A 27,130-nucleotide genomic window follows, 5' to 3' on the forward strand; every position below is an offset into this window, starting at 1 on the left:
AAGGACATGTGCTCAACTATGTTCATAGCAGCATTGTTTGTCATACCCAGAACCTGGAAACAACCTAAATGTCCCTCAACTGAAGAATGGATAAGGAAAATGTGGCCCATTTACACAATGGAGTACTACACAGCAGAAAAAAATAATGACATCTTGAAATGAATGGAGCTAAAAAACATCATATTGAGTGAGGTAACCCAGACCCAGAAAGACAAATATCATATGTACTCACTCATAGGTGGGAAGTTAAAAAGACAAGGTCTCTTGAGGGGACCTTGGGAGAGGGCTGAAGGGGAGGGGAGAGGCAGGGAGGCGAGCAGAGAAAAATGTAGAGCCCAATAAAACCAATAAAAATAAATAAAATTACAAAAAAGAAAAAGAAAACATATTTAATCACAACTCTTAAATTGTCCATTTAGTAAGAGAAGACTAAGAACAATTCAATACTTAAGAAAAGATTATTATAAAAAAGCATGAATTTTATCTCAGGGTATTAAATTAATTTTCAAAATTTTTGTAGCCTTTATATTATTTTTAGTTATAACCATATTTATTTTACATAACTGTCTATAACATACTTTAATCTTAGCATTATTATAATTGCAAAATTTGGAGAACAAGTTTAATGAGGCAATTTTAAGTGAAAACTCAGGAGGCTGCATCTAAAACACAGCATACAGTGTCTTAGCGATCCGATAATTATAAACATAGGCAAAGTACGTAATAGTCTTCGTTTCTTAATCAAATTTAAATTAGTTATATGTTAAAGATTTAAGCTATAAAAGATAGCTTGAAATGGTTTTTTTTTTTGTCAGAAAAAGTATTGACTTTTTACTAATGTTTCTGAAGCATCAAAAGTAGGATAAGGCATCTAGGGCAGGAAAATGTTTGACTCTTCTTCTTCTTCTTCTTCTTCTTCTTCTTCTTCTTCTTCTTCTTCTTCTTCTTCTTCTTCTTCTTCTTCTCCTCCTCCTCCTCCTCCTCCTCCTCCTCCTCCTCCTCCTCCTCCTCCTCTTCTTCTTCTTCTTCTTCTTCTTCTTCTTCTTCTTCTCATTATTATTATATAATAATATAAAATAGATATGACTACTTTAAAAGATATGTATTTATATCACACACATATTATGATGATCTGCAAACTCTAAGATGTCTACGTAAGCCTCAAAGCAAGTTTTCAAAATGACAATTAAAAAGTACTTAGAGTTTTCTCTTACATAGGCCTGACTAAAGTAAGAGCCTTGAAAACCCCATTTTTAATTTGTTTGTTTTTAAAGAGGCAATGGTGGTGAAAGACATCCTTAAAATCCATAGAATGTGTGTGTATTTATACATATACTTGTGTAGCATATCTAAACTCACAGACATGAGCTTTTTTTTTTTGAGACAGGGTTTCTAAGTAGTTTTAGAGCCTGTCCTGGAACTAGCTCTGTAGACCAGGCTGCCTACCTCTGCCTCCCGAGTGCCGGGATTAAAGGAGTGTGCCACCACCGCCCGCCATGAGCTATCCTTTTAACCAGTGGAATAAATAGTTTAGAACATCAAGGGAGGGCAGTTGTCAATAGGAAGAACATGTCCTGCAGTAGGAGCAATCACCTCTTCAAGTTAACTTACACCCTCAAGCAATGGGGACCATGTTGTAGAACCAGATCTGGGATGCAGATCGAGAAGATAACATCTTGAGCAGAATTGTAGGATTATGTGTTGCTTGTCATTAAAAGCAGCTTCAATGTTTTTTTTTTTTAATTTAAAAACTCTCGGTAATTGTCTCAAGGAAAGATCTAGGACAATTAGTCATCTCTAATGTTTTACCTATATGTTACACTGATTAAATATACTTTTTGTCTTTTATCATATATTTATCTTAATTTTAGTTTACTATCAGTCAGAATGAAGTCAAACCAATTAGTTTACATGAACACTTATAAGTCAATTTGACAGTAAGTACCTTTTGTAAAAATAAAACATAACCCAATATAGGCAGTTTATGTTTGTAATAAAGCATAAGATATTATTCAATAAACCAAGATTTTCAACATAATTGTGTTGGGATTTTTATTTTCAATATTTTTCATTATGAAAAGGAAAAGTCATAGAGTTCTTCAGTAAACATATACCTCTATTAATTTATATGTAGTCCATCCATAATAAAAACATTACATTTAAGTTCTATGTTAATATTTTGAGGGGGTTGGAGAGATGGCTCAGCAGCTAAGAGCTCTGGCTGCTCTTCCAGAGATCCTGAGTTCAATTCTCAGCAACCACATGGTGGTTCACAACAATCTATAGTGGGATCTGATGCTCTCTTTCGTCATGTAGGCATGCATGCAGACAGAGCACTCATACAAAAAATAATATTTTAAAAAATATGAATTTATGTATCTATTATATAAATGCAGATCTGGTTTGGAAAGAAATCTTTATCAAAATCCATATATATAATAATAAATGTTTGTGAAACATTTAACATTTGCAAAGATCATTTCAATATATTTTAAGATGTTTAGCATACTTAAATATATAAATATGTATTTATCAGGTCTTAATATATGACTTAATATTGAAATTTGAATCTACATGTGTAGTTTTGCAGAGCATATGAAAACAATTTTAGCACATAACAAAAATTAATTTTAAAAAGAGAACTGAGGTAGAGAACAGTGTGTTAAAAAGATCTTTAACATGACAGCCTATATTGGGGAGGATGTGGAGTAAGGGGAATGCTCATCCATTGCTGACGGGAGTGCAAACTTACAGCCACTTTAGAAATCAGTATGATGGTTTCTCAGAAAATTGGGAATCAATCTACCTCAAGATCCAGCAATGCCACTCTTGGGCATATACCCAAAGGATGCACACTCATATCACAAGGACATTTGCTTAACTATAGTCATAGCAGCATTATTCGTAATAGCCAGAACTTGGAAACAACCTAGAAGCCCCTCAACCAAAGAATGGATGAGGAAAATGTGGTACATTTACTCAGTGGTAAAAAAAAAAAAAAAATGACATCTTGAAATTTTCAGGCAAATTGATGGAACTAGAAAAAATCCATCCTGAGTGAGGTAACCCAGACCCAGAAAGACAAACATGGTATGTAATGACTTATAAGCGGATATTAAATGTAAAGCAAAAGATAAGGCTACAATCCACAGCCCCAGATATGCTAGGTAACAAGGAGGACCCTAAAAGGGACACATGGATCTTCCTAGGAAGAAGAAATAGATGAGAACTTCTGGGTAAACTGGGGGTGGGGAGATAGAGAGGAGGGAATGCGAGGATGGAAACATGAGGGATTGGGATGGTGGAGTTGGGGGCAGGATGAAGAGGGAGAGCAATGAAAGAGATATCTTGATAGAGAGGCCATTATGGGGTTAGGAAGAAACCTGGTGCCAGAGAAACTCCCAGGAACCCACAAGGATGACCCCAGCTAAGACTCCTAGCAATAGTGGAGAGGGGGCCCTGAACTGGCCATTTCCGTACTCAGATTGGTAACTACTCTAATTGTCATCATGGAGCCTCCATCTAGTAACTGATGGAAGCGGATGCAGAGATCCATAGCCAAGTACAGGGCAGAGCTCCAGGAGTCCAGTTGAAGAGAGGGAGGAGGGATTATATGAACAAGGGGGGGGTCAAGATCATGATGGGGAAACCCTCAGAGACATCCGACCTGAGCTTGTGGGAGCTCACAGACTCTGGACCAACAGCTAGGGAATAGGCATGGGACTGACATCTGCATCTGGGTACCAGTTATGTAGCTTGCTCTGTTTGTGGTGCTGTTACCAGTGGGACCAAGACCTGGTCCCAACACATGAGCTGGCTCTGTGGAACCTATTCCCTGTGGTGTGATGCCTCACCCAGCCTTGATGCAAGGGGGTGGAGGTTGGTCCTGGCTCACCTTGATGTGCCATGCTTTGTTGACTCCCATGGGAGGCCTTACTCCTTCTGAATGGAGATGGAGGAGTGGATAGGGAGTGAGAAGGGAGGTAGGGGAGGGAATGAGAGGAGAGGAGGGAAGGAAAGCTGATTGGTAGGTAAATAAATACATAAGAATAAAAGAGAAAAAAATCTTTGATACAAACAATACATGAAAACAAGGAAAATACACAAAAACAATTATCACAGACACATGACACAATTATGTGAAATTAGGTGTACTCACTTTAGGAAAAAAGTTAGAATGTTTATCCTATTTCTTTAAGACGTGAAATGATTGGCAACAGAGGGGTCAAAACGTGATGTCTGTCCTACAGACTTAAGGTAAACCATCTCTCTTTCTCTCTCTAGCTGAGGGGGAAGAGTGAGGTTTTGTTGTCTTTTATTTTTTAATTGTATCCCAAACTGATTTCTAGGAGGTAACTTGGAAGTCACAACTTGTGCCAAACCTATTAGATGAGCCACGTTAAAAGTAGAAAGCAGAAAAAAGATTTATTCAAAGTGGTCACATTGGGGAGGGGTGACAAAGATGGAGCAAACCTCTCAAGTCTACCTCTAGGGTCCTGAAGTAAGAAAAAGTTTAAATAGAGGGGCCAGACATGCACATTTCTGAGCAGTTCTAGCTCAGGTAGTTACACCGCCAACTCATCATTACCTAAGTGTTAGTCTCGCCTGTGAGGTGGTCTGACCAGCTGTTAGACTTGTTTGAAAGCTCTTTCAGAGAGACAACTTGTTCCTCCGGCTGTAGCCCTCTCCTTTTCCCAGAATGAGATTCCTGGGGAACTCCATTATCCTTAAAGCCAATTGTTTGAAGACTGAGAGGCACAAACCCTCTTTAGGATCGTTATACAACTGGAGGGGGCAGAGATCAGTTTTATAAAGCTGCTCCCCAGAAAACAATACACATGACCCCCGAGCAGAGCACAGATGAGTCTAGAAAATGACCTATTTTTGGTGTCCGTGGCTCGCAAATATTTAGTGGGTTTGTTAGAAAAGCAGAAGCAAAGAAACGCAGAACCCACATTCAAAGGATCAACTGTCAAATAACACAGGGAAACTCACCAAGAAGCCTGGAGACGGGTCTCTGCAGAAATCCCAGGAATATCGTTGAGGGGGGTCTGCAGACACAGTGACATTTGATTTAGCAGCCTGAGGAGCCCCCTAACTATAGGGATCTCAGTGTGGGCCAAACAGATTCGGGGCTTTCTGGCTGGAAGGAGTTTTAGTAAGACACTTTAGGGAGCACAGAAAGCTGCTCAAGGAAACTCTAGGACAAGCAATGTCACCGAAAGATGAGTGCTGTGTAACTTTAGAATTCATCCTTAGTTTCAAAGTCCACTCTAAAAAGATTTTAATTTTTTGCTTTGGAATCTCATTTAACTCATATGCACCTTTAATAGCTCTTTTTTATAATGAATTACCAATTTTATCAGTTAACACAGCAGAACACCAGTGTCCACTATCCAAGAGCTAAGAATTTCATCACACAGCATCCAGTGCCTATACAATAGCCCCTGAATCTCCCTGCATCTCCCTGCATCTCCCTGCATCTCCCTGCACCTGCCTGTCTTGCGTACTCACCAGTGGATTTTAAGCTTGCTTTGACTTATGGTTTTCTTTGTCCTATAAATCTACAAAAACCTTATGAAACTGTTTCTACATTAGAACATGGAATTGGGGTAACCTAAATCTATGTCCCCTGGCCATGGTCGCTCAAATGGCTCCAGAATAAACTATCTCTTATTGCCTTTAAGATGAGAGCTGTGATTTTTATGTTAACAAACATACAGCCAGCTAGAGTACCTCATGGTGTTTACCTTCTCCTTTTTGCATGTCTTGTTGTGTGTATGTGTGTGTGTGTGTGCGTGTGTGTACGCACACACACGTGTGTGTTTTCTTCCTTTCTCCTGAAAAATTTCCTATCTACGCTGACTGGGGAACACCTGTTTTAGGTCAGTTTTATGTGCTGCTTTTGGAGCTGACTTTCTCAGTTTTTACCCTGAAGTCATCTTCTTCACTAGGTCTCAGGATTTACACATTTACACAAACATTTACACAAAACATGATGGGGCTCAAGACACTGGGTGGCCAATCACTCATAGGTGTCTTCCCAGACAAGCAATATAGTTCCTTCTGACCCAGGAATGGGGAATATTTGTTGGGTTTCCCTGTGAGTCTGTGGAATATTGTGGGTGTCCCCCTGGTACCCCATACCTTTGAGTGGGAGGGAACAGGTACCACTTCTTCTTGGTGTCTTTATCATCAGGTATCATAAAACCCCTAAGCTAAAGGCTAAACAAGGTCAGAAGAGTAGCAACAGAAAAAGACAGAATTACGCATTTGAGGAGGAATGTCAGGAGTCAAAGGCCAAAGGATATTAAATCAAAACATTTCAAAGACAGTGAAAACCAATACAAATACCAAAATACCTTCAAAATAAAATGTTGACCAGAATGCCTTTAGAGATCCAAAAGCAAGCCAGCCAATCAACCAATCAGCAAACCAAACCAAATATCTGCACCAAAATGTTTCAAAGCAAACAAATTAATTAGATTTCTTAAACAAATACATTGGAAGTGGACCAAAATGGGGTCTGTCAAAATAGAATCCTTGTTAAACAGCTTAGAATAAACAAAAATGGACTGTCAGTCAAACCAAGGGAGGCCCTGACCCTGGAAAGAACTCACAACAATCATTTGAGGAAATATCACCAGGCAGTCTGGACTCAGTGTGTTCATGCAGATACCTGGCTTCCATTCAGGTAGCTTCTCCAGTGAAAGTGGACCATTCTCAAATCCCACATTGTGGCACCGTAACTGTCTACCCAAAAGACACGACAGCTCTTGTCTTAAAGGGAACATGAGTTTATTCTGGAGCCATTTTGAGTGGCTGTGGTGTAATGGTCTGTCCTGTCCCTTTAAAGAGACAAGCCACGCCTACTCCCTCCCCTGTCCACCAGGCAAGCTGATCTTTAGCTTCCAGTCTGAGTCTCTTCCTTTCCATCTCTCTCCCAAAGAGGCAGCTTCTGTCTCGCTCCCTTCTCCCCACTTCTCCCCATTCCCCCTCTCTCCCTCTCTCTTTGCTGCCTTTTTCCCTCCCCCCCTTTCCTCTCCATAACCCATTAAATAAATATCCAACCTTACTCTGCATGGCATGCCTACCCATCTCGGTCTCTCACCTACAAGGCAGCTCCATGCCTAGGACCCACTGGCCCTCATGGCCTACCAGCCATTTGGGGGCTCCCTGCCTGGGACCCAGCTGCCTTCATGGCCCACCATGGTCTCGGGATCTGCTGCCCACTGCCTCCCTCCACTTGGGAGACCTGCAGCATGGTCTCATGGCCCGCTGCCCACTACTGCCAGTCGGAGACCTACAGCGTTTTATTTCTAAACCATTACACATGTCCCTGGGAACACAGATTTAGATTACCCTGAATTCCATGTTCCCTGCTGTGGGTTTCTGATAGGCAGCACCAGGTTAAAGTATCTTCTTTCTGCTCCTTATTCTACCAAGGCTCTCTGCTTTTAAGTGGAAATACATACCTTATTTTATTAAATGCATTCTCTGTGTCTGCTTAGATTGTTTATCTCATAATACATTACTTGAACAATCATAAAAGTTTTAAACATAAATTATTCTTGCATTCCTGTAACAAGCCTTACCTGATCCGATGTGTGTGAACAAAATACTGATGAATTCTAATAGTAAATTTAGGATTTGACATTTTTCTGGAGCAAACTCCAGGGAAAATAAATTATAGACTGAGGAGGTGGTTATTTATGCTCATAGAACCAAAGATCCTGAAAAACGATTTAATCTGATTAACTCAGCAACATGTAAAACCCCAGTTTAATAAACATGCATACACACACAGTTTAATAAACACACACATATACACACACACACATGCACACACACACCTGTAAATTGAACTAAAGAGGTTGGAACACATGTAGGAGAAGCCAGAGGGGCAACAATCTTGTAGGCAACAGTGCATCTTATTTAACAATCAATCTAGTTTATTTTTTTAAAGAAAATATGAATTTCATTTCAATCAAAACCTGAATATGGATCAGCAGGCAGGGGACACTTACAACACACTGCTTATGAGATCCCTTGTGTATATGCTTCAGTAAAATTGGAACTGGAGTAAACCACATTGGAATATTCATGGTCACCACTGTCAATATCAGACGTATGGACTAGCACCACCGAGGGGTGTAGCTCATAGTGGAAGGTGAGAAAGATGATCACTCAAGGATTCTGAGGTTGGGACCCTGGACTTTGTAGACTGGCTCAAAGGGCTGACCCATTCACATTTCTGTGGTGGTAGAAGCCTGTTTTCCCAGAAGTTTCTCAGAAGTACTTCTTTCTTGAGAAGGCCTTCCTAAATCAATGTCCCCCTCCCCCCCATTTGGTTCTAGGAAGTTAAGTGGTCCAGAAAAAGAAATTGTAGACTTTACAGTAATCAAAGATCGTACCAGTGAAAGGATTCGTGCTGCTGAATTACCAGGTAGTCTTTCAAGGATGGCGGGAACAGCTATTCCAGGGGTCATGGAGTCACTCCTCAAAGACAGTGACACACAGCCTGCTGACCTGACTCAGGAGTAGTAGGAAACAATGGGAGAGCAGGTTTCCCATCCCCCTGCAGAGCCCCTCAAATTCTCCGGGTGACTATCTCCTTGTGTACCTGGGTTCTTAGTCTGCTAAACAGAGAAGCAGCCCAGAGTGTTCGTGTTTAACAGTGATCCCCTTCAGAATCGGCAGTTGAATTTTCATCCACAAAACCCACCATGGGGCACATACCAAATAGGAGCATTTCTTGGAATGGGTCAGCAGCCGTCCTTAGTCAAAGGCTAATTCGTCCTGTGCAGACCCCCCTTCTACTGTTGTCGTTAGACACAGTGCTGTCTCCTCCTTTGAAAACCCTGGGGCGTTTACCTCAAAGCCAACAGCTCTCCTCTTCTGTGGCGCCCCTCCAGAGGGCCTTATCCTGTCTTTTCTGGGGCTCTGGACTCCTCCAGCAGGCCTCAGCATGTGCCAACCACAGAACAAGCAGTTGGCAGGATCTCTCCTAAAGACTCTTCCTGTGCCAGCCTCAGCACCCACAGACTGAGCCACAGACAGCCAGTTCTGCCAGCCACTGACCTGAGCTAGTTGCTACACAGGCCTGTAAAAACTTCCGCTCCAGTTGCTCCCGTTAGACCCCACTCTATGTGCATCCCTGTCTCCCCTAAATCAAAGCTCATGTTTTCCCCAGACTCACGGCAATTGCACTGTGCATCATCTCCACAGGCCCACGCAAGTCCAGCCACTCTCCGTGACTGTCCTCTAAACAGACTGCCCTGCACAGGGCCTAGTCACGGAATTCCCTTTGGCCTTCCTTTGTTTGTTCCTTGGCAGTTCCAAGAGGGGTATCCATGACACATGGCAAACATTTAATAAACCTAAAACTCAAAAATTAAATAGTGACTGTTCAGCGCAAGAAGGTACCCATGGAGGAGTAGTCTTGTACTTCCCCATTTTCACTCCACACTCAGCAGTAACTGCTGTTGCCAGTGGCACAAATGGCCTTTAAAAAAATACAATTGTAAAATACAATTTAATTGTGACAGCCAATTGTCTGGATTGCTTTTATTAATTGTACATTTTATGGCAACCCATGTACATGTGCTGAGCAAACCCAGCCTTATTTTATCCATACCCTGCTTCCCAACTTCTAGCCTCAATATTCTCCGTTCGGGGGGACTTGTATGAGACACAGGGAGTGGCACTGGCCTTCATGTGTCCAGTTTATTTCACTTAACATGATGTCTTCCAGTTCCATCTATTCTGCTGCTAATGACAGAATTCTATTCTTCCTTACGGCTGAAAATTACTTCATATACATATATACAAATATGTGTGTGAGTGAATATATTATATTTTTACTGTCCATTCATCAACTAATGGGCACCCATGCTGATTCTTATCCTGCCATTATGAAAAAAAAAGCCATGGAAACATGGCTACCCAGGTATTTCTGGCATGTTGACTTCATTTCCTTTGGATAGATAAATAAAAGTTAGATAGCTGGATGAGGCAGTAAATCTATTTTTAGAATTTTTTTATATGTTTGGCTGTTTTGCCTTCATGTATGCCTGTGCACCAAGTGTGCAGTGTCTGGATTCCCCTGGGACTGGAATTATAGATGGTTTTGAACCACTATGTTGGTACTAGGAAAGAATCCTTGTCCTCTGGAAGAGTAGCAAATGTTCTTAACCCATAAGTCATCTCTCCAGCTCCTATTTTTAATTTTTTTTTAAAAAGGAACTTCCATAAACTTTTCCATAGCGTCTATAGCAATTTACATTCCCACCCTCAGTGTATGAGAATTTATCCTTTATCACAGTCTTGCTAGTATTTGTTATTTTGGGCTTTTTGACAACCCTTCTAGCTATGTTGCGTTTCTCTAATGGCTAAAGATATTGAATACTTTTCTCATATATTTGTTTGCCAATTGGATAGTCTTTTAATTGTCCATGTGGGGTGTCTGAAGCAAGGGGGCACTTTTGTTTGTTACCATGTGAGAGTACAGAGTGCTACAGGCCTTTACTGGGCAGGTCTGCTGACTGCCACACAGTCCAGGACACGGAACGTCAAGAGTGCCCCAAGTTAGCTTTCTCATCCTTTGACTGACCTGGCTGTCAGCAGCATGGAGCCCTCCGTAGGGTTGGGGTTTCTGCTGTCATCCCCCCAGTTCTCCAGTTTCTTCACAGATTTATGCAGACTCCCAGGCATGGCTCAGCCAGGACCCTGAGCTAATGGCCTAACTTCCATTCACTCTTCATCTCCAAGCTCTTGGTCTGGCGTCATCTCTCGACTATACCATGACCTTTCACACCAGGGCCCCCTCTATGACTCTGCTCATTCAATCATCCCACGCCCCTTCTCAACCCAATCCCCACTCAACCTCAAGGGCTCTACTTCAAGTACCTCAGACTCCTGAGAAAAATTTTCCTGTAATTCTCTTTAGTAATTAATCATGACTAATCACCCATGCCTGGATGAACAACTTTATCTCCCCCGAGTCTAAACTCCTCGAGAGCAGAAATCATGGTTCATGCACCCAAAAGCTACAGACAGGACTTAAAATGAAATGTCTCTCAATTCTGACATGTATTAGAATTCACATTAACACCAATGATAGCCAGGTGGTTGGTGGCACACTCCTTTAAACCTGGCATTTGGGAGACAGAGGCAGGTAGATCTCTGTGAGTTCAAGGCCAGCCTGGACTACAGAGTAAGTTCGAGAACAGCCAGAGCTGTTACACAGAGAAACCCTTTCTAAGGCCAGGCGGTGGTGGCGCACGCCTTTAATCCCAGCACTCGGGAGGCAGAGGCAGGCGGATCTCTGTGAGTTCGAGACCAGCCTGGTCTACAGAGCTAGTTCCAGGACAGGCTCCAAAGCCACAGAGAAACCCTGTCTCGAAAAAACCAAAAAAAAAAAAAAAAAAAAATTAAAAAACAAGAATAAGAACAACAATAATAACAACAAAAGAAGACCAATGATAACCTGTATCAATGATACTGGGGTCTACTTCCTCCTCCTGGGGTCAGGGTTTCCTGCATTGTGCTCCTTATCCAGTGAGGGGTTGTAGCTATCACATTACTTTCTTGTTTTTTTTTTTAATTTTAAAATAATGCAGGTATATCATTTCAATATCAAACTGATGAACAAAACTTGTAACGAAATGAGACATCTGACCCATGTCTGATGCTGGCCTCTTTGAGACAAACCCCTTCAGGCTATTTCATATGTTTCCATGACTAATGGCCTCCACTATTTAAATTATATGCTTATACTTCTAGCTCTTGGTTTTATTTGCTTTTAACTTCAGACTACAGAAGGCAGAAATGTCATTGTCTTCCCTATTTGTTTTTCCGTCTACCTTCTACTTTGGTTCTCCATCAACATTTGGTTAGATCACACTTTGGCAGTTACAGTATTATGATTTAGATAACATTCATAGCTTAGCCAGGATGTTCTCTGACTTCTATGACTGCATTTCCTCTCTTACGCATCTTGTTTTTCCCAGGAGTTAACACAGCTTGTCCATCATCTGGTTTATTTCCTGTCTATCTAGAGCTAAGACACCCCCAAAATTCTAAGAGATACATGGTTCTCAGTATGAAACACATCAACTACTTGTCTGCTGCTGAGATCCGAGCAGATTTTCCTCTATGCCCGACATCTCCCTCCGCCTTCCCCACTTCTCCTTGGCCCTGTCTGAGTTCTCAGCTTTGTGGCTTCCCTCCTTTAATTTACTTCCCGGACCAGCAGAGTGCTCTATTTGTTACTCTTCATCTCTATGACAAAACACTGGACAGGAAGGAAGAGTTTGTTCGGCCCAGAAGATTACTCCATGGTCGTGTGGCCCCAGGACCTTGGGAAGAACATCATGGCAGAAGGAGCATTCAGAGGGTAAAGGTGAATAGGCTGTTCATCTAAGGTCAGAGAGGAAGCAAAGAAAGGAACGGGCAGAACAAGATCAGCCTAAGGACAGGCCCTTAATGATTTATTTCATCTGCCTGGGCCCTACCTCCTAACATTTCCAGAGCCTCCAGAAACCGGGCTACCCAACACCTGAGCCTGCGGGAGACTTATTCTTTTCAAACCACTATAGGCACTTTGTCCAGAATAGATGGCAACAAACACCTTAAAAAGTCAGAGAATAAAGGGTCCAGAGGGAAAGTATAAAATTTTATGTAGGTTTTTAAACAAACACTTAAACTGTAGCCATTTGTGTAAAGACACAAAAAAGGTAGAAATTATGTTGCACCTGAGGACCCAGTTGGCTGATCCCTAAGCTTTGGTAGCACCCCATGAAAGGGGTCTTGGAAAGTTCCTTTGTTTCTGAGATCTAGCATGTTTCACAATGACTTTATTCCATCTTCACACTTGATGGATGGTTTAACTGGGCCCAGAGAGCTATCAAAATTCATTTACCTCAAGCATGCAACAGACTTACCGCCACTGCCACCTAGCTCTCAAGGTCATGGTTTTTAAAACTATTACAGTGTGCGGTCCTGTTTTTACTCTCTTGTGGTTAAGACCATGACTTCAGAACCATTTCTAGAACTGATCACTGGACTCAATTTCTACTCCTTTTCTTTTATTTCTCCTGGAAGCCTTGTGGGGCTGTGTAGAAACCCAGGGTCAAGAAATTGGGAGGGCCAGAGATGCTGAAGGAGCAAAGGACACAGAACATCTATAGTAATCCAATGATTTGGAAGTCTGGGCTGGAGAATCACAAATTAAAAGCCAAATAGCCTGGAAAACAGAATGAGACCTTTTCTTAAAAAAAAAAAAAAAAAAGCCTGGGGAGGGGGACACTGACCAGATGGTTCATCTGGTAGCAGCATTTGCTGTCAAGCCTGGTGGCCTGAGTTCAATTCCTGGGTCTCCTGTGGTGGAAGGAGAGAACCAGCTTCTGCAAAGTTGTCCTCTGACCTCCACATATGCGCATGGCATATACAAGCACTCGTGTATACCAGCACTCCATATATACCAGCACTCCGTATATACAGGCACTCCATATATACCGGCACTCCGTATATAAAGGCACTCCACATATACAGGCACTCCGCGTATACAGGCACTCCGCGTATACAGGCACTCCGTGTATACAGGCACTCTGTGTATACAGGCACTCCGTGTATACAGGCACTCTGTATAAGCGATAAGACAACATAAGGGGATCAAGGGGATTCGTATTGGAAAGGAAGAAGTTAAGCTTTCGTTATTTGCAGATGATATAGTATACATAAGCGACCCCAAAAACTCTACCAAAGAACTCCTACAGCTGATAAACACCTTTGGGAATGTGGAAGGATACAAGATCAACTCCAAAAAATCAGTTGCCTTCCTATACACTAAAGATAAGGAAGCAGAGAGGGAAATCAGAGAAACATCACCTTTCACGATAGCCACAAATAGCATAAAATATCTTGGGGTAACTCTGACCAAGGAAGTGAAAGATCTATTTAACAAGAACTTTAAGTCTTTGAAGAAAGAAATCGATGAGGACACCAGAAAATGGAAGGATCTCCCTTGCTCTTGGATTGGGAGGATCAACATAGTAAAAATGGCAATTCTACCAAAAGCAATCTATAGATTCAACGCAATCCCCCATCAAAATCCCATCAAAATTCTTCACAGATCTGGAAAAGACAATAATCAACTTTATATGGAAAAACAAAAAACCCAGGATAGCCAAAACAATCTTATACAATAAAGGATTGTCTGGAGGCATTACCATCCCTGACATCAAACTCTATTACAGAGCTACAGTATCAAAAACAGCCTAGAGAGTTTTTAACAGCAAAATACAACACTAAGAATAGTTGGAAACAGATCTCTTTGTTCACTTGTGAACCTTGGCCCATCCTGCTATGGGGGAGAGGAAGGCCTGGGGTGGGGGTGTTTGGGAACAGCTGTGAGTGGATATGGTCTCAGGAGGAGCTGTGTTTTATTCTTAGCACAACATCTGCTTCTCTGGGAATTTACCTCCGTCTCAACCAAGTTTCCTCATATACTCTCTGCTCTCTTGTTTTAAAAGCCAAGTTGGTTATATTCAGTCATGAAGAATAAGATAACCGTTCCTAGTTGTTGTTATTGTTGTGGTTCTTGTTGCTGTGTGTGTGCCGGCACTAGTGTTGTGAGCAGTTTTCTCCAAGACTGAAACATCCCACCCTGCAGGGAAGCTCCTTAAGGCAGAAATTATACATTCAAAATAGGTTCAGGAAATCCCTGAAACTGAGCAGGCACACTGGGCCCCTCCCCACCAGGAGTGAAATGACTGCTAAAAGCCATCTCAGGCCATATAGGGCGAAGCTTCTGAGACAAGCCAAGCTGCCCTGGAGAAGCTCAGAACAACTGAGGCACCTGGAGAGGACACTCTCCAGCCCGTTGAGTTGCCTGCAGGCTGTGCCGTGTGCTGCAGGTTCCCAGCTCTGTAAGCTGTCACCCGTGCTAAGGTGGGCCTTGGTAATGAAGCTGCCTAGCTGTCTTGAGTCATTTCCACCCCCATAATAATCCCTCTCCCATATTCCTGTAAATAACACCAATAAAACTCATAGGTTCTCCAAGCCAGGCTTCGATGAGTCCTGATGGGCTCCCTCTCTGGGGTGAGAAGGCTCGTGTGTTGTGTCTCCTCGGGAAAAGTCTTCTCAAACAACAGCAGTGGATTCTTCCCAGGGCCTCCCCAAGCCAATGTTCTCACTCACGGGCCACACTCTGGTCCCTAGATAGTACCTTATTAAGCAGGGGACAAAGTGATGGAACTACTTGCTTTGATTTCCACTTGAAAACTAAATGAGCTCCTTTATGTGGAGGAGAGGAGTTCTTTATGGAATCTTATTATAATTTTAGATTTGAAGTGCATAAAATAAACCATTATTTCACAACATAAATCAATAAAGTACAGACAAGAAATCCTGGCAAATAAGGAATGCCAATCCTCAACAGGGATTGAGAGAAATTGAAAACTGCTTTAACAATGCTGGTAAATGTGAGTATTGCGTTGTCCTACCAGCTTCCTGCTAGGCTGCCTTCCTGGTAGGCTAGAGCAGGACGAGGTGGAGGTAGGGGAGATAAAGAACGCGGGGCCTACCATACGACCTCTTACTTTCAAGCTTCAAGGTGTACACTAAACCCCTCAATCAGATTTCCATCCAACTGCTTCAGAAACAGATACTATAGATCTACTCACTGCCACACAACTCCTCAATGATGAATTTGTTTTGGAATGATGGAAAACTGGTGGAGGTGACCAGCCTATAAGCTAATGTAATCTTGTGATACCGAATTTTAAATGTTCTTTTTTCCCCTAATTTTAAATGTAATAAAATACAAAACGAAAACATATAAACAAAAAAGAACCCTAAAGATGCAAGTCAGTCATGATTAGGGTAGAAGTCAAGGATAGAGAAACAGTCTTGGGATGGGGAAATGAGAAACAGGATGTCAGGTGTCCACAGTGCTGGCCAGCAAGATGCTGCAAGGCTGTGTTTCAAGAAAGCCAAAAGAACAGAGTCCGCAGGCTCCCAGAGTAGGTCCCAGCAAGCTCCAGAGCCCATGGTCAGACTGAGCTCTAGGATCTGTAAGCTCACCTTTGATCTGACTGCCTGCCCTTTTCCATGGCCAAGATTGCTCAAAGGAGAAGGTGAGCCAGAGGAAAGGGGGATCAAAGCCAGGGGCACCGGGGAGGAAGAGGGCTGAGGGTAGGTATGGTTCACTCCCCCCCCCTCCCCACCCCAATAGCATGGAGAAATGCTGAGAAAGAGACTGGGAAGACTGCCAGACAGTTAGAAGGAAGAGCCATGAGAAGGAGTGGTGGATCACATTTAGATTCTGCTTTTAACTGATGTTCCCCAAAATCAAACCCAGGCCCGTACACATGCTAACTAGAAGTGCTCACACTGAGCTGTATTGCCACCAGCTCCTGTTGCTGCTTTTCAAGAACATTTCCTATTGAAGTTATGTGCATTTTTTGAGAGGGATCTACAGAGGCATACACAGAAGAAAGAGGTACTAATAAATGTAAGCACACATAATGGTGTATTTTGTTTGAATATAAAAAATGTGACTGTGATGGATTGTAACACCCACATTTTAGATGGTTGTGTGTACAATTGTATACCTATACATACGTTCATACATGCTCATGAACACATATAGTGGTTGTGTGCATAGTTGTATACCTCTGCATACGTTCATATATGCCTATGAACACATACAGTGGTTTGTGTATAGTTGTATACCTATGCATACGTTCATACATGCCTATGAACACATAAAATACAATGGAGATAATAGACTATTAAATTTCCCTTGTGAAGTGCCATAATGTAAATTCTTCTCCACATCATTAAACATTCTTCAAACTAATATTTCTTAAGAGCTGAATAACATTACACTGTCTGTAATCAAGTGTTTAATGTGTAATTGTCATGTATTTAATGTGTAATTGTCATGTATTTAATATGTAAGTGCCATGTATTTAATGTGTAACTGCCATGTATTTAATGTGCAAGAATCATGTGCTTAATCATTCAGTGAGTGTTTGACTGAATATTGAAGTTGTTTATTTTTGATGTTTTTTTTCCTTTGGGGTCATCAGTTTAAAATAGTAAAAGTCGGCCCCACAATTTGAGATTGGGATAATGTAACCCTCCTGATACTGTTTGCTTTACCCATGTCTTGATTTTGCTCTGAGGTAAGGTTATACATTCTTCAAGTCCACTCTGAGGCTGCCATCAGAGCTGGTGAAAGATGAGAGAAAAGTAAGACCCAAGACATGAGCATTGCAAGGACTCTGTGGTCCAGGAGGAAAGGCCTCTGGCAGATGTGAACCTTGCTCAGGACCAGCCTGAGTTTGACCACTTAGGGCTCTTCAGTGCTGTGCTGTAAGAATGAGAGGTATTTCCCAAAGAAAGTGTTTTTGTCAGAAGAGCAAAGCCACCACTCTATTATGGGGACACAGGAAGGAAAAGGGTATTGCAAGAAATACAATGGTAACAGTTAAAGAAGGGGACAGGGGTATCAGGATTATAGCCCAATTAGTCAAAATAAAAAGAAAAAAGAGTTAAGGCAATTGAGGTTTACACCATGCACCTCTCTGGGCTTTCTAAAAGTTAACTTTGTATAAAGTTAGCTCTCCCTGTTTATTCAATGGGATTCAGTCAGTGAATTATGAAGTTAAGTCCTAAAGACAGAGAGGCTTAACATAAGGAAACTCATTTCCCATTTTCCTTCCAACAAATTTAATCCTTTATTAAAAAAATCAATCTCGAGAAAGATAGGACGTAACGGGAGAACTAGGGGCCAATACAATTCTTCTTGAAGCTAACATCTGAAAATAATTAACTGTTTTTTTTTATTTCATACAGTTAAAATATTTTTAATATTTTATGGAAATACTAAACTTCTAAGACACTGGATTTTTAAAGACTGTGAAACTTTTAGATATACTATACTTTGTTGTTGTTTTGGCACAATTGTTTATACAAATTCAACAAATAAAACATCAAATCATGGGAAGTTTGGGAAACAGCACCATACAATGACACTTATGAACTCTGGACGTAAAAACTAAGGACTAGTCGGTTTACCAATCTAAGTGAGAACTCAACTAACTTAAGAGCTAAAGGGAAAAAAGGGCTGTGGGTTCTGCTTTATTCATGGTACAATGAACTCTACATAGAATACAAGAGCCTGCACTGAGAGCAAAACCCTCCTGTGAAGAAAGGCTGATCTGAACTGTAAAATTGTGAGGAAAAGATGAAGTCTTATAGAGAAAACTTAACAACCCTTTTTCTTTGGCTATATATACAAAAGTATCCGTGACGTGTTCTTCTGAGTTCTTAACAGGCAAAGTAGGCTCTCAACATCCACTTAAGCGTGGAAAGTTATCCTGTGTTTTATGTTATGATAGTAACATGAGCTTTTGGAGACAAACAGGAAAGGAAAGGTTATGGTTTAAAGTGATGTGTCTGTGTATTAAAGCTGACAAGGAGTGCATTGTACTGGCTAGCTCTGTCAAGTAGACACAAACCTGAACTTACCTTGGGAAGAGGAAATCTCAGTTTAAGAATTGCCTCCATCACACTGGCCTGTGGGTATGTCTGCGGGGCATTTGGTTAACGGCTAATTGACATAGGAGATCCCAAGCCAGTTTGGGTGATACCCTCCTTAGGCAGGTGAGCCTGCGCTGTATAAGAAAGGTAGCTGAGGAAGTGAGGAAGAAGCCAGCAACCCGTGTTCCTTCACAGTCTCTGATTCAGGTAGTGCCTCCAGGCTCCTGCCTTCAGTTCCTGCCTTGGCTCCTCTCAGTGGTGAACAGTAATCTGTAAGGCATGTAGATACTTTCTTCCTCCTGGATGCTTTTGGTCGGTCTTTTATCACAGCAACAGAAGACAGACTAGGAGACAGGTGGCTATCTCAGACCTTCTAGTTATTCTAGTAACTACAGTTCTTTCTTTACAAAACACAATTACATATGGTTTTTAGGGAGGAACATTGAAGTCAGAGGACCTAGACTACCAGCCCAGTTCTCAGCCTGCCTGGCCATGCAGCCAAATGAGGTTTGGTGTGTTGTTGTTGTTGTTATGTTTACCTCTGTGGGTAAACACTAAAGAACAGGGACTCTTTTTCTCATATAAAAAACACTTTTCAAATAAAGCTGTCTCTCATCTTTCTGGGATTGCCTTGGGATAACTATTTTCTCGGGCAAAGCATCCTTCTTCTTCAGGTCCTGTCTAATATCCCTCTTTGCTCTATTCTCGCACAATCTACCATGAGCTTTCATTCCTACGAGCCCTGAAAAGAATGTTCCTGAAAAGTAGTAACTAAACTATCGTGTAGGAACCCAAACCTAGGTTAAAATCTCCTTTTCTTGGTAATTAACACAGTTTTAGGCATTCATTACAGCGACAGAAAGCAGACACAAAAACAGCCTCCATCAGTCCACTCTATAGCCTCTGTGGGTTGATCCTTGCCCATGTGTGATTACTAATGCAGAGTATGTCTAATTCACAGCAGGGCCATGGAGAAGCAATGCCCTAACTAACAGAGGGGGCCCAGCTGTTAGGGTTCTGGGTACAAAGGAAACTGAGCAGGATATGCAAAGCAGCCTAGTGACACCTGTCTGTCTAATACACAGTTTTGGACTTAAGCTGGCTTTACTTCCACTCACAAGCTGCACAGTCCTGAGACAGTTACTTACACTCTGTGCCTCTATTTCCTTGCCTAGAAAATTAGGCTATTCCTAGTATTTAACCCAGAATGATGGTGAGTTCAAGGTGAAATGCCACAGGAATAAGTAACCATATAAGGACTTCTGGGCTGGACTTTGGGAGATGAAAACCATCCTCCTGTCTCCCTCTTGTTTGGCCACCTAAGTTTCTTGCTTCTCCTACCACAGAATTTCCAATGCCAGTCTTTGCTCTCTACCTTTCTTAATTTTATCCAACAGAAACCAAGGAAACAGGATTCAAAGGTAGCAGCAAAGACGAGCTGCAGAAAAGCCCTTCACGTCCTTCTCCTATCCGAGTCCCTGTTTTACAGCCTTCCAGTTGAACCACAGGCCCCAAACTGGAGACACAGAACACACACATGTGCTCACCGATAACTTACTTCCTGTCTCACCCGAAAAGTGGATGCCTCCGCCACACAAAAAATAAACTGGCGGTCTCCCCAAAAGCTGTGTGCCATTACTAAAGTTCTTACTTTTCAGGCTAGAGCAGTTCACAGAAAGCATGTTTTACTTTTGAAACAGATTCTCGCAGTCAGTGGCTGTCTCTGCGGTTTCTCTAGTTTAAGCAAGATTGGACACCACGAAAGTGTCTCCTTTTCTTCCCGGAGAACTGAATTACAAAATCCTGGTTTCTATTAGGGTGTGTCCAGCACTCTCTGTGCTGCCAAGCCTTCCATTTTTATAGTCTGTACACGGGCAGATTTTCCATGAACAGGCTCAAATGTATTCCCAAGCAATGATGTCTAAGAAACTCAGTAAGCATTTAACCAAAAAGAACATTTCTTATTGCAAAACAAAAGTAGCATATTCTTATGCTTCAGTATACATGGGAGCTGAAGGGTATTCACTCATCTTATAGGGGCTCGTAAATGAAGTTGATCCTTTAAATGCTCTCCTTTTTCTTTCCTTCCCTGCCTCCTTTCTTCCTTTTTCTCTTTGTGGCTTTGGGAATCCAACCCAAACACTTATTCATGCTAGGCAAGCACTCTACCACCGAGATACACCCTCGGCCCTCCTTTTTTCCTCTCTACAGACTTACATAGAAGACACCCCAAACACCCACCTACACAGACGTTTTATAGAAACTAGAGGCCAAACAAAATTATTTATAGAGTATATTTCTAGAGATTTGAATGTGGATTAAAGTGGAAGCTGGGGGCAGCTGTGGAAGATGAACCCATTAGAGAAAGTGCTAACGGGGAGAGGGACAAGAATTTCATTTGGCCGGCAAATAAAAAAGCAGGTACCATAGTTTCTTAAAGAGAAAAATAATGCAGGAAATGGTTTTATATGTACATATTCATATACACTATTTCAGAAACTTCCCGTGAGAACAAATTGTGTTGCCCCCATGTTCCAAATCCTACACCGCATCCTGCTAGGATCGCCTAGTTTCACAGATTCAGTTTGGAGTGAGCGCTTCCCTCCACCTAACAGGACTGCAAACAACTTCCTGTCTCCCTCCCCCTCACCTCTTCTTCTACAGATTTTGATCCCCAAAAAAGTTCAAAACCAAAACCAAACCAAAACTGACCCTCGTCCTGCCAACTTGTACCCCTGTCTGCTTCATGGAGAACCAACCCACTACCCATGTGTGCATACATGCCTCTATCTGCCCAGTCATCCAGCAGCCTGCCACTGGGTTTAGGGCATGTAGGAGGTCTGGGGGTGGGGGGTGGGGCTGCTACAGATGAAAAAAAAGAGCCAATTCTACCCATTAGGGAGCTAATAAATATAATAGTCCAATATAGGAACAATCATAAAATATTGAATATTGTGACCAGGGCTAAGGAAGGATATAAAGGGGACAACCAGGGATGCAATCCCAGGCAAGAGAGATCTAGAACCTTCACTCATTATAGCCGTCAGTATCTCTAACCTGTTTCCCCCATACAGTGCCAAACCCTGGAGGACAAAACAGACTCTATCGTCTCTCTTCACAGTTCCTCATCATGTCTAACAGAGTCCAAGACAGTACAGAAATCACCAAGCACTGTAAACAAAGCACAAGACAACACAACCAGCGGTTCTGTGTAGTAGGGAAAGCTCTGCCACTGGCCTGGCCTTCAGTGGGAAGCTCCCAGGAAGTTCTTCCAGATGCTCAGATGTCTATTAAAACTTCCATAGAATCTGAGAATCCGCAGAAACACAAGACAAGTTCCTGGCTGTCAAACAGCTACAGCTCATTGTGTGGGCAGGAGAGAAACCAGTTCAAGCTTCAAAAACAGGAACAAGAAAAGGAACTTGACTAATAGCCAAATGGTACAGTATGCTCAGGCCGTCTCTGCTGTCAGCTGGCCAGCTCACTCATCATTAATCTGTCAGCAAAAGGTAATTAATAACCTCCGTCATTAACCTGACACTGGGAACCAGACCCCTAAACTCGCAAACAAACACACCTGCAGAGTTTTCTTTAGCGCCAAAGAAGAAAAGACCCTTTGAACAAAACCTCACTGTCAAGTGGGGTAAGGAGCATGATTCTGGAGAACAGTGGTAGTGTCCAGAGTCCATCCCCAGCGTTTCTCTGCCTCCAGGGCACTTCCGCTCAACTGTTCACTCTCACCCCCAACTCAGCACACGCCACTGTCTCTCTTCATTTTCCTGCCACTGCCTTGGTGCTGCCTGTAAGTAACTTGTGCTGCTGTCCCTGAAGTACCATTGACAGCCTTCCTCTGTCCTACATCCATGCCGCCAGCGTTGGGCTCCCGCTCTGAAAACGGAATCTCAGGAATCCCTGCATTTCTTCGTCTCTGCAAGAAGTGATGTCTGGAAGTGGTTTCTTTTGGCCATGTCTCTGCCCAACAATCATGGGACACCCCTTCCCAAATTTTCCAAATCGTCTGCCCTACACTGCCTGTTTTATTTCTTGAGAACTCCCAGAATTCCAGCTGCCTCCCGCCCCTGGAACGTCTGTCTCCTCTTAACAATTTTACTACATCTACCTATTGCTTATTACATGGGCCAACCGATGAGCAGATAAAACAGTAAAGGCAGTTAGAGCCTGCCATTTTCTATCTCTCGCAGAGACTCCACCCCATGGAAATGCTTTTCTGCGGCGCCTCCTCAGGTACAATCATCCTGACTTTCCTGAAACAGGGAGTTGGTGGTTCAAGAAGCTCTCTTGCTTTTGGCTGAGCAGACAGACTCTCTTGATTTTCCAAACCAGAAGGGAAAAAAATTGATATTGCTAATGCTACTCCCCCGTTGCTTCTTAGAAATGATTCTCATTCCCTTTAGAATGAATATATCTAGCTCTAGAATTTCCAAGAGATGGATGGTGGATTTGCTGACAGTTGAGTCTCTGGTCCGAATCCAGTGTTCCCTAAACTCTGCTGCTTTCCTAATCGCAGAATGAACCACAAGATGACAGAAAACCAGGGGAGACGCTGACGGCAGAATGGCATAGAAGCATCATCCTGTGCCTCCTGGGGTGGGGGAAGATTTCTACAAACGGCACGCTCAAACCTCTTCTCCCCAACCCTTCCGACAAAAAGCAAGTCACCTATGGAAGCTGCCTTGCTCCTTGCCAACAGCTGACCACCATGGGGAAGTTCAAGAGGGGCGTGAATACCTCCTGGGCCTCCTGCCACCTGGACAGTAGTAAGAGGTTTATGGAGCCAGAGCAGCACTGGGAGGAGACGGCCACGCCTCTTCCATTTGGAGTAGCACAGCACAGGGGAGCTCCCATCCCTGCATTAGCAAGTGGACTGGCTGAGGCGGCCTCTGTCTTTTTCAACACGCCCTAGAGCCCAGGAGAGGATGGTGGAAGCAGGAGGTAGCAATGTCCCCATCCTGTTGAGCTGGAAGGGGAGTGGAGAAGTAAACAAAATCCCCCCTGCACTCACATGTAACCTGAGAAGACAATTCGAAATCCCGTCAGCTAATCAGTGGAATCATGACAATTTTATTGAATATGCGCGCGCGCGCATGTGTGTGTGTGTGTTTGCCTTGCAGTTTTTACTCTCTTTATATGATATATATATACATATACATATATATATATATATATATACTTGGCAATTTTTACTCTATAAAGCACTAAGATCGATTATTTTGTGGGGTTCTTAGAGATAACCTAAACGGGTAAAATGACAGTGGCCATTTACTGAAATGGCCAAGAACACTTTCCAGGTGTTATTTACTTGATTCTGGAAGTACTAAGGTCAGAAAGAGAAGTAACTTCCCCTGAGAGAGACACTAAGGTCTTTCTCATTCTAGAGACTTTTCCTTAACCTTACAAAGGGCATCTTATGTGCAGAGGAGGCAACAGTCCTTACAACTCAATCCCAACAAAGTAAGCATGTGTGCCACACAGGAACCACTTTTCCCAGTTACAGACTCTCCCTGGAGGAGGTACAGATCCACAGGAGAATGCCAGCTTCTTTGTAGGGCAAAGGTCAGCCTCTGTGGGTGGGTGTCTGTCATTTGAATTATACCTGACTCTGCAGCAAAGTGTCTGCAACAGGATGCAAGCAAAGCAAGACGGAGAAGCGACACTAATTCTGGAGCCTTGTCCCAGAGGAGAACACTTTCAGACTGGAAATAATGAGACTAAATGCCATTTAGCATAATGGCTCATGACATTAAAATAAATGTTCAAGTCGTGAGATTCAAGCACACAAGGCAAGAAGTGACTGCAGGAAACAGTAAGGTGCAAACAAATGGTGTCAGCTCGTGAGAGCGGCCTGCCCCTGCTCTTCCAGGCGCATCTGACCTGAGCCGTGGCTAAGGCGTGCTGCTAGCTGTGCAGCTGTGCAGTGGCCTTCTCACACAACCTGTCAGTCACCTGAACAGACAAGGGACTTCGGAGCTGCAGCAGGTTGGGGGTGGGCACACCAGGGTGTACATGTGCTCTTTCTCTCTCTTTTCCTCTGACTACCAAGCGCCCTGGAGTCTCTCCAGCCCCCTCCTCCTTGTTAAGGAGTTCCCTTGCCTTCCTCCCTGTCTCCCTTAGTCCTCTAGCTTCCACCCACAGGATAAGCTGGTAGACCGACCATGGCAAAGCTACCGACATTGCTCAAGTGTTAGTGACAGCATGTCTGGCGTCCGTCTACCCCGAGCTCTGGAAATATACTTAGATACTCACAGATGCCTATTAAATACACCTATTGGATTATTCCATGATTAGAGAAGATCCAAAAGCCACCTGGGAAGCAAAATCTTGGCACCTTAAAGTCACAGAAACACACACGCAAGCCAAAGGATAGCGTTTATGAACGGCATCCACACGTACTACACAGAGCAGGACTCCCTTGCACAGCCGCTGGAAGCCTTACTCACACACAGGCACCTCCCTTTCTGCCTGCTTAGCCCAGGAATCCTACCCACTCTAGGTTGGGGACCACAGCCACCCTCTGAGGAATAAGCAAGCGCAGCTCAGAAAGATAAGTACCAGGGCCCATGACTAGGAGTCTGGGAAAGCCCTTTATTAAACCTCGACTTATGAAAATGGAGATTAAAAAATTAAAAATAAACAAGAACAAAAGCCCCCTAGCTAGATGTTGTCCTACTCTGGCTCCTGAACATGCATTTTCTACACCCACGCCTGATCTAACAGGCCTTCCACCAATTGGTCTCCACGGTTGGCCCTCGAGCGTGCCTTGAAAAGCGTGAAGACTTGACGGTGTAGAAGTCTGTGTTAGGAGGCTTCCCGCAGGCAATCACGGTCTGTAGGGCAAGGAAATTTTCGGGGCTGTACTAGGTGCACAGAACTGTAATTGCAGATAGAAAGTGAGGGGTCCTGGAGTCTGGACCCTGGGCAGGTAGAGGCAGAACCGCTGGCGGAGGTGAGCTGAGTCTGGCAGAAAATAGACCCAGGGTTGTGGGCAGCTTCCTCCTGTTGCTCGGTACTGGGGAGAGGCGGAGGAGGACATTCATTTCTCTCCTAATAAGCAGCCACCTATCCTATTGCTTCCATAACTATTGATTATGAAAAGCTTGCGGCGCCTCTTAAAGGGGAAGACCAGCTCTGCGTGTCGCCGCGACTGCTTTTAGACCCCTCATCCAGGGCCCTCCTCCGCTAGCCACGCCACAGGGTTGGGCTAGGACTTCTGTGCCGGCTTGCCCAGCAGTCTCAAGAACCGCAGACACAAGTGGAGCGAAGAGCCAATAGCTTTGCCCACGGGTCTTTTCTTCCCACCGACTCTGAGGCATGGCCTCACAGCCCCAGGATGGAGGAACCGGCAACACACGGAAAGTTACTTCCAAAGGGTTGCGCCGGTTTCCGCAGAAAACTACAAGGCGTAGATTTCTCGAGCCCCCCGCCCCCCGCACCACCCCAGTAGTAGCCTCAAGGCCGCCGCTGGAGACCCCACCACAGTGTGATCCATGGGTAAATGTCCCTCTTGTCCCTCCGACGCACCTAAGTGCCATAGGGTAGGAGGACGCCCCAAAGCCAGTTCCCAGTTTTGGTCTGAAAGATCTTGGCTGCCGGGGGACCGGCCTCCTGCCCCGCAGCTCCAAGAAATACTCTCAATTTCCTGCACTGGCCTCCCCTCCTCTCCAACCCCAACCCTCCCGGCAGGGTTGCCCCCTCTCTACCTGCAGCAGTCCCAGGCTCGCCCTCGCTCTGCTCTCCAGAATCTGAATCCATACTGTGGGCTTCCGCCCGCGCATCCACCACCGCCCGCCTGCGGGGCGCTGGGGCCGGCGTCCCAGCTCGGGTGGCGGTGGCACACTCGGTATGGGCTGCAAAGAGTCTGGAGCCTGGACGGAGCAGAGTGGGCAGTGTGTGGTCAGACACTAGGGCCAGGGGGCGGCTCCGCAGAGGCCAAGCCTGCTCCTGTGGCCCGCCCGCCGCCCGCCAGTGCCTGCACGCCAGAGTAGTGGGGGGGCGGGGGGGGGACAGGAGGGGGTAGGATGTGAGAGAGGGGGAGGAGGAGTGTCCAGTGCCCCAGGGCTCCTGGCTGGGAGTAAGTAGCCCGGTTCTTCTATACCCAGAGCCGTGGAATGGGAGCCCGGCGAGGCGGTGCGGGTCCTGGAAGTCAGAAGTCCCCCTTCTTTGGGTGTGGCAAAGTTTGCAAAATTCTTCAGTGAAAAAGCGCCTCTGACCATTAAAAATAAGGAGTTATTATTAAGGTTTAGGGTTGAGAGGCTGCACGCGTTTTAGTTCAACTTCACTCCTTAGACACTTGAGTGAAATCTCTGTGTGTCTGTTTCCTCGCGTGGAAAAGTGGGCGAACGGTCTTGCAGGAATATTGTGGGATATATGATGCCGGTTCACTTGTAAGAGAACAAGCAGCGGGCCTTCCGCCTAGTGAGGGAGGGAAAGACTAGTCAGGTAGAGATAACTCCAGCAGCTCTCTTCTCCGTGTGGGCGTGGCCTGTCGAGCTGGTTCTGAGAGCTGGGTGATGGCCCAGCCTGAGTTGGCCTGGAAGACTGGACCCACCCTGGCAATCAT

The 27,130-nt window shown here is 43.8% G+C and overlaps 1 protein-coding gene across 1 annotated transcript in view; it reads right to left on the reverse strand.

The window, feature by feature from the left end:
* Positions 1-26,512, reverse strand: part of Tnfaip8l3 (TNF alpha induced protein 8 like 3) — a 43,082-nt gene extending 16,570 nt beyond the window's left edge. Inside the window, exon 1 of the mRNA XM_057768915.1 lies at positions 26,271-26,512. Within this exon, the coding sequence (XP_057624898.1) occupies positions 26,271-26,322 (52 nt within the window). The 5' untranslated portion in view covers positions 26,323-26,512. The remainder of the gene's footprint in view (positions 1-26,270) is intronic.
* Positions 26,513-27,130: the final 618 nt, after the last annotated feature.

Source organism: Chionomys nivalis, chromosome 4 (genome assembly GCF_950005125.1).
Source record: "Chionomys nivalis chromosome 4, mChiNiv1.1, whole genome shotgun sequence".
Taxonomy (NCBI): domain Eukaryota; kingdom Metazoa; phylum Chordata; class Mammalia; order Rodentia; family Cricetidae; genus Chionomys; species Chionomys nivalis.